The sequence below is a fragment of the Macrobrachium rosenbergii genome, chromosome 32, assembly GCF_040412425.1.
Source record: "Macrobrachium rosenbergii isolate ZJJX-2024 chromosome 32, ASM4041242v1, whole genome shotgun sequence".
In the NCBI taxonomy this organism is placed as follows: Eukaryota; Metazoa; Arthropoda; class Malacostraca; order Decapoda; family Palaemonidae; genus Macrobrachium; species Macrobrachium rosenbergii.
The window spans coordinates 10,964,749-10,973,374 of NC_089772.1; the positions used below are offsets into that span (position 1 = coordinate 10,964,749).

General features: G+C 35.2%; 1 protein-coding gene across 3 annotated transcripts; it reads right to left on the reverse strand.

The window, feature by feature from the left end:
- Positions 1-89: 89 nt before the first annotated feature.
- On the reverse strand, positions 90-8,267 carry Ing5 (inhibitor of growth protein 5). Of its 3 annotated transcripts, none has more exons than XM_067132886.1 (6): positions 8,093-8,267; positions 6,046-6,140; positions 4,593-4,736; positions 3,053-3,164; positions 718-980; positions 90-493 (listed from the first exon to the last, which is right to left on the reverse strand). In XM_067132886.1, exons 1-6 carry the CDS (start codon positions 8,097-8,099, stop codon positions 392-394), a joined length of 723 nt encoding a protein of 240 aa, XP_066988987.1. In that variant the 5' UTR covers positions 8,100-8,267; the 3' UTR covers positions 90-391. The 3 variants fall into 3 exon arrangements, with proteins under 3 accessions (XP_066988987.1, XP_066988986.1, XP_066988985.1); XM_067132885.1 differs by lacking the exon at positions 8,093-8,267 and adding an exon at positions 7,663-7,800; XM_067132884.1 differs by lacking the exon at positions 8,093-8,267 and adding an exon at positions 7,262-7,337.
- Positions 8,268-8,626: the final 359 nt, after the last annotated feature.

Below are 8,626 nucleotides of genomic sequence, written 5' to 3' on the forward strand. Positions count from 1 at the left end.
GAACCTCCATATTGTCAGTAGTCTCAATCATTTTTTAATTTATAAACTTATGTTCTTTATGTTCAACTAAAGGACAATGACTAAAACAGTTAAAAAAAAAATTTATTCTATGTCTATCATTTAACGGATACAAAATTGAAATGTCTTAAATAATTTAAAACCTTTGTTCTGCTCCAAAAAAGATGATTAAATTTCCTTAAGAGTGCTCTAGAAACCCTATTAAAATTTTCTTTATGGTGCTATGGAAATCCTATCCATTTATATATCAAACAAGATCATTTCAATTTAGTAAAATGACAATAAAAAATTCCCATTTGTAACAAAACTATTCCTTTTAATTATATCTCGATAAAAATAAATATCACAACTGCCTATATTGCTCTTGTTGCTATTATTTCTTCTTTCTCTCCGTCGAACATTTCGGACAATACCACTTTCCTTTGGGCTTTGTTGTCAATCCAACACATGCAAAATGGAACCACTCGATTGGACACTGAAAGAATACACAAAGAATTAAAACGAAACGGAAGTAAACTAGATCTTACCTTACATTCAGTATCCTTACAAAGTAAATTTTAAACAATGGTACAGTATTTAGAGTAAGTTGTAATAAAAATCAACAGGTTCTGTTCAGTATATACTGAACATTGAACCACTTCTATTAACAGTATACTAAAATACATTACCAACAGTAGAAGGTAAAAACTTGAAACTCACATCCATTTTATCACAGGCAATCATCTCTCCATACGACACTTGATGGCAGAGACAGTACGTAGGTTCGTTGGGATCCACAGGCATGTCCAGTACGTCTGACGGATGTGCAATTGACAGGCCAGGGAGTACCGATGCAATGGCAGATTCTGTTTCAACTTTCTTTTTCTGTTTCTTGCGACCCGGTTTCGGTGGGGCTTCCTCTTCATCAGACTGATTGCCCTTTCTCTTATTTTTCCCTTTGTCCTCCTTTTTCTTACGCCCTTCTAAAAAAGTTCAGATGATTCCATTAATGATACTGAATATAAAGTACAAAGATATGAAATAAACACAAATATCTAAAACTGTCTATCAAAGACATCTTCAGCAATCAAAAACATTTCAAGAAATAAATGTATCTTTATATATACTGTATACAAAACACATCACTGTGCACAGAAAAATCAGAAGGGAAAGATGATCGACAATAATAATAATACCGTAGCATAACATTAATACTGCAATAACAAAAGAATAACAACTGGAGATGAATATCAAGCAAACAGGAAGGAGCTGAAAACAATTAGATACATACAAAAATGCAAAGCTAACATAATAATATATCAGGACCCAGACTTAGTCGCTTAGGGTTAAGAGCACACATTCACCACCCCACAAGATGGGAGCGAGACCATCAAGCATAAGATTTTGGCTTACAAGGGCATTTTGCCAGCCAATTGCAGTGCAAATTTCCGCTTTGGCCGATCAGTGGTCAACATGCATTCTACTCCAGCTTACCCTCTTGCATATAATGACCAGGACTCACCATGATAAACAATTTACTCTAAGCTAAGTACTCTAAGCTAAGTAGAGCTGAGCAGAATGTTGCCTGGAACAATACTGACAACAATTTTCTCCTCATGGACAACTGCATAGATAATGAATGCAACATTTCAACCACCATTACAGTTACTTTGTGACTGATACAATGTACTCTTCCTCAATAAAACTAGCCCAATTTACATCTATTTATGTCTCCAAAGAATAACGAACATTAGCGAGTTACTGGCAGAATGCAGTAATCCTGAGAAAACATTATTAGAAAGACAGAAAAACTCTATACAAATTGAATGCAGCTCTAGAACACTAAAGGCTTAAAAGAGGGTCTCCTACCTACAGTTATTTTTAACGTTGTTATTATTATTATTACTGTTATATTCATAACACTGACCACTGCAACACAGAGTGGATAATGACAATTATATGACAATGATGGATTTAGAGCAAAATAATATTAGTTTTCTTACTGGTTTTTAACCCCTACAGGACTGGCTAAACGTATGTTAACAATACCCAATAACCAGGTAAAATTTAAAGCTGGCCAATTTAAAACGCATCGCTGGAAAGAGGAAGATATGCAAATCCACATGGTATAAAAAAATTCTAAAAAAATTTCTATACCTTCCACAGGAAGTTGAAAGCAAATATTTTGAACCCTGTGAGGGCCCTCTGTTCCAAGACACTTGTAAAAATATGCTAACTTTTGTGATTCATACATGTTCTGTCTAATATTCTTTTTTACTTTATTTTGCAAAAATACAATTAGAGTTCACATTTAAAAAAAGATCACTAAAATCAGCAACAATCCCTAAGTATATTTAAGGACAAATATTTACAACATATATTTTTGTGGACTTCACTTTGCAAAATTATAATTACAGCCGACATAGCCTACTATTGTAAAAGGTAAGAACTGAAAGCAGCAACAATCCCTGAGTATAGTTCATGAGTAAACATATACAGTACAAGATGTACTGGGACAGGCAGGTGTAGTACATTCCCCCATGAAATAATAAGTCAGACTATTCTTTTTAATATCCTGAGCTGAAGTTTGAAGTGTTGCCCTATATTCATCTAAGGCCCATTCAAGTGATTTGAAGGTTTTCCAGTAAAATTCATACAAATACCAAGGTGCAAAATAATGATTATCATATGATACAGCCCGCTTCTCCTACTATGCCATTTTTGTGCATCATAGGATGCGTGATGGTATGAAAGGGTTGACATAGTGTATACCAGATTGCATGCTATAAACTTGTATTGTACTTCATGAGCATTATGAATGAAGATACCAGATTGCATGCTATAAACTTGTATTGTACTTCATGAGCATTATGAATGAAGATACCAGATTGCATGCTATAAACTTGTATTGTACTTCATGAGCATTATGAATGAAGCCACTTGGACTTTTCTCACAGCCACCAAACATACCATTCATGCATACTGAAAGCCCACTCTATATTCACTATATTAACACTAATAATAATGCAAGATCATTTAAAACAAGACTACTTACTCTTTTTAGTGCTGGTTTCCTCCTCTTTTTTGTTATTATTGAGAGCTTTTTCCTTAATTTCGGCTTCAAACTTAGCTAAATCCGAATCCAGTCTTCGAATGTGTTTATCAACCTGGAAATTAAAATACTGCAGTAGCATGGTATTTTAGAATGTTCCTTTCTTTTCATAACAGTAAAGAATTTGGATGTTAAATATTTTTCAAGGGAACTTAATCAGTGTCAGATTCCTACGGCAAGTGTTCCATACTATAAGTAAAGACCCGTAAAATAATACAAAATACATAATTTTATGCAGGTGTAAGCCAAATGGCAAAATGCAGTAAACAGTCATACCTGTACCTTAGTAATTACCGCATAAAATTTTATCTACCTCGTATTATTTCAACGGCCGTTTTTCTTTTCAAGACAAGTGGATACTCTTAGAACAATGTTAACAATACCTTGTGAACAGAAAAGTATTTACTTGAAACATACCTATAACTGGACACTGACATTAAGAACGTTGTGCATTTATCATATAAAAACTGAAAACATTTCATGATGCCACACTGATTTATATAGCAGAAATTATTAGTCAAAAAACAAAAATATCCTATTTAGGATAAAGACAATTCTTACCACTTAGACTCACTTACATTGAGTCTAAAAATTGATATGGAGTTCTACACAGGATTGGCTACAAAGCTAAAATTCTAACTGAATTACAAAAATTGTGCTTAAACTCCTTCCACTACTTTTATTCCCCTTTCTGAAGTCTTCTCTATACATTTCATGGCTTGCATGTCCTGAAGCTCAGTAGAATATCAAAGCTTTTTTTTATTAACAACTTAGTTGTTAAAGAACCTTAACTGGTCCATTTATATAAGCTCAGTACAATATAAAACATTTTGAACAACTTTCTTATTACTGTATTTGCCTAACATTAATACTCACTGCTCTGCCTAGTCATATATATAATACCATTGCTTATTAATATATAGTTTAAAAACCACTGAATCAAAACCTTCATCTATCTCAGAATTGAACAAAATTCCATAATGGGGGGAAAAGAAGACATGACAGTCATCCATCATCCAAAAGAGAATGGGTGCAATAACAAGTACCAAGTCTAATAGGGTACACTTGCTGAAAACATGAAGACAAGTAGTTGATGGAAAGTGTATAAGAATCCCAGACAACATATGGTAACATTGATTCGAAATGGTAACATTGATTCGAAAGTTAACTTGCTTCCTTCACTCTGGAACACAGGTTCACCATGGAAAAGTGGCACTTCTTGTGCAACGCTGGCTTCAACAGTTATAAGCAATACATGGAGCATCATGATCAAAGATACAAAAAAAAAAAAAAAAAAATGTCCCAATGTTCTTTCACCAGTCTGACTCATGGTGAAAGGGAGCATAGGATGGAATCAGTCAGAGGAAATTACTCAACATATTTGTATTGCAGGTTTCATTTTTCATCAATTACTATAGAAATCAATTAAGAACCTCATCAATTAAAGAAATTTAAAGAACACTTTGAAATTAGCAATACTTACCAATTCATAAGTCTGAATTGCTAGTTGAACTTTATCATCGCTGTATTCTTTGGCACGATTAAACATCTTTTGTATCTTGCCTGTTTGTTCAGAACGCTTCTCTGGACTTAAATTTTTAATGTTGAGTAAATATTCATCAGCAATCTGTAAATAATGTTAAGAAATAATAAAAAAAAATATAAAGTGATTACAAGACTTGTAAAGGAATGACCTGATAAACACATGGCAAAGGTTACTCACAGCTGAAAACGAAAAGTGCACGACACAATACTGATACTATATACTTATCACTAAACATCAGCCACTAAATGGATTATCATGATCATCATCAGTACAGTATAATAATTTTCTATTTACTATCATTTTCAGAAAACCTTGAGTTAATTTGGTTTTTACAATTTCAGTTTTGGACTTAAATGAGACCATTCGGAAATCCAGTTTCTTCTTAGAACCAAAACAAGTGTACATTATTTGCAACTTTTCACGTCAGGGAACTCTGATTTCACCAAGCATTAGCCATCCTTATAGCTATCTTCACAGCATTACCAGTCTCCCATTTTTAGCAATTTGCAAGCCAAATAACTGGCTAATTTTAAGCCAGGTATAAAGTTCTTTTTATTGTACAGCGACAATTTTAGGCCATACACTTATAAAAAGTGCTACAATAAAAAAAAATAATTATATAAAATGAACCTGATAACACATAAATAGGAACCTCATACATGCTCTATTTGAAATGAATGACACACGAAAAGTTTATATTTCCATGTTTAATATTGCATGCTCAACACATCAGTTACGCTGATAAAGTCTTTCCTACAAATTTCTCTCTGGACAGGTAACACACATGCCTCTAGTAGCCACTATGAGAATTATCTGCCATTAGCTGTTTTGAATAATTAGTAAAAATTAGTCTGTCTAAAAACACATTGCCTTTGAATGAAGTCTTAGATATTTTATCAGACTTGAAGGCCCTTCTTTGAACCCTCGTGAAATCACTGAATATTTTGTTTATGCAAATTAACATGGTTTAAAATCATCTAATAGTGACATCCAGTAAGAACTGACAAGTTCTCCTAAAGGGTATAAAGATAATCTCTCTTACAGTAAGGATACCTGATGGTTCATCTGGTTTTCAAGATTATTTTATAATAGAATTATTTAAGATTACTTTAAATTGTTTCAGGAAAATGTCTTTCATGCTATAATGGCATCCTGATTCATGTTGCTAGACATCTGAATTTTTCTAGAACTCAGATTTAAACTCAATTTACCATTATTTAAAGATAAAAATTAGAATGGGCTCTTCACTAAAAGATAAAAATATAATGAGTGATGGGAGGTCATTTCTGCATTTCTAAAAACCTCAGTGGAAGCTCCATGCATTCAACCAACAGAAAGTGAGGCATTTTAATTCCAAGCTAAGTTCCATATGTGAATAAAATATCCTCACCTGGTCAATATTTTTCATGACATCCTGAGAACGTTGATCAAGATCTCTCATTAGGTGGAAATTACGCTGCAGCTCTGTTGGGAGATTTTCTAAACCTGAAAAGAATAATAAAAATTGTTAGGCTATATTCCATCAACCAAAAAGAAAATAAAAAACAGTAAGTGAAACTACCCAAAAATTCCTTGACAACTTTTGCAAACCAAAAATTAGTTACATAATTATTTCTTAAAAAAAAATTGGTTGTCAAAGGTTATCTTAACCAGGACCTAACACTTTTTCATCTTTCCTCACCTTACATTTAAAACCTATCTGTCCAAATTTTTGTATGAATTTGTCACAGGATGGGGGACAAAGAAGCAAATGGCAAGACATGAATGAGAATCTGGAATTACTGACTCAGTGGACTATGGTGAAATCACCAACAGTCTATACTGAAACATTAACACTCTAAAGCCTTCCAATCCTTCCAGAACTATGGAGACACAGGTTCACGCCAACAATCTTTTCTCACCAGCTTTCACAGGTTCTGTCCAAACAATGAGAATTTTCACATAACAGGTTGGACAAACCCAACAATGAGACCTATGAGAATCAGGTTGACTCAGTGGACAATGAGATTAACAGACACAGGTAACAACACTTGCAGCCTGATGAGAACGACAGACACAGGTTCCGCCGACAAAAAAAACCTAACCTTTATGAGAATGCCTTGACCTAACCAGACCTTACCTTCCTAACCTGAATCAGGGGGCTGCGCCCTTACCTGGCTGGGGAGGATTTTACTCCCCCTCCCCCTGGACCGCCCCCCAAAAGTAACAATGAACACCAGAAACACGGAATAAGCTTTCGATCAGATTTAGAGTTAGGGCCTGCGCCTTTTGTTCTGCAATCTAGCCTAAAACTTACTTATTACTTAATGTTGCCATCATCACATGGGGGTTAAGATTACATGTTTCCTAAGACTAGGCAAGCCTGGCTTAAGCCTATCCAATGTCATTAGGATGCTAGCCAGGCCTCGGCTAGCAAAACCTTCGAATGGCATCACATCCATTGTCCTTCAAAAATAAGAATTATTCCTTAGGTTAGCCTCGCCTACTCTGGAAACAAATACTTGATCGGGATATATACTAAGTGACTACAGATCACCCTGCATTCAGTGTATGGACCAGACGTCTCTAAACCATTTGTAAATCTACGTAAATCTTCATTTTCTTACGAAGTGAACAGTCTTCCTTGTCAGTCCAGCCTAACGTGGCTTTATCAGGTAGGCTAACCATCGTAAATTACCGGCAACAGGGGCTAAAATATTAAACAATTCACCCTCATTTTGCCATTTTCCTAAAATTAAACAAATTACGGACCAACCCTCAGCACTGTTCACTTTCCTTACAAATCTGCCGTCTTAATATTTCATATTTAATTCTTGAAATCTACGTTTTCCTTCGACAAGGCCTCCACATCCTTCCCGCGAAAGCTCCATTTTGAAAGTCGAAATCCTCCCAAATGGCCGATTTAATCCCGATAAAATCGATCTAAATAAAACAATAATACGCCGATGTGTTGTTCTTCTTCCTATCATCTTTCTAAAACGAAGTAATCAGTTAAAATTTCCCTTACTATCTATATATTGCTCGAGGTGTAATCCAGTCGCCATTTTGAAACCTCAATGTTTTGATGGGCTGTGACGTCATTGTTATGTGACGTCACGGGTCCGTTACGTCATGAAAGTAGCGTCCCGTTACTATGGTAACAGTTCGCTTCACTTTCGTTGGCGTCCTTTTGGTAACAAAGACTTTGGAATTCATATCTCAAGTTCACGGTGGCGAGGCTACAGTGATAAATTTGGTTGCCAAAATCACTATCATGCGCCAGTAAAAAGTATGAAAAGGAATAAATGGCTACAACGCGAGAAGCAAAAACATATTGAAGGTGATATGTGGAAAGACGCTGTAACTGCCTAGTGAGTGTTCCGTTCAACACAAAACATCTCTGTTGAATTAGTATTCAAGCCTTAACCTGACAGCAAATCGATAGTCTTGCCACTTACTTTCCATATTAACTGCAACTCGACTGAACGATCTCTTCTTCTGTAGTTTGTCAAACAATGGAAATGCTTTAAGCGATCACAACAGCGGCAGATTTGATGGCCCCCAACTACTGTAGCTGTAGGAGAGAAAGGACGTAGCTAGTAGTGTTGGCTACTGGTGGACGCCAACTAAAACGTTCCCCTCCTCTGCCTAGTTGACAGCTGCCCCGTGTGTGTATGTGTGTGTGCGCGTTATGTGTACGGAAAGCACAGTATTGTGTATATGTGCGTGATTGTTGATTTATTTAAAGCTTTCCCTCCATCAGTGTTCACGCGTTTGGAATTTGCGAGAGACTAAAAAGTTTGTTTCAATGCAGAAACTTTTACTCAGTGCATTCTACTCCTTATCATGACAGCCAGGTCCTCAAATATCTCTTAATTTGAAGCTTAGTTCCTTATGCTTCAGAATTACTGATGCAAATATTTACGGCATTAAGAGTTTTGTTTGTGTAAACGGAAATAAGCGATTCGTTGGTATAGAAAGTTGTCTTATCG

Coding starts and splice junctions, on each gene's coding strand:
- Ing5 (XM_067132884.1), bottom strand. CDS start 7,322: ATGGTTAGCCTACCTGATAAAGCCACGTTAGGCTGGACTGACAAGGAA. Junction 6,141..7,261: donor CAAGGAAGACTGTTCACTTC/GTAAGAAAATGA, acceptor TATTCTTTTCAG/GTTTAGAAAATCTCCCAACA. Junction 4,737..6,045: donor TCATGAAAAATATTGACCAG/GTGAGGATATTT, acceptor CATTATTTACAG/ATTGCTGATGAATATTTACT.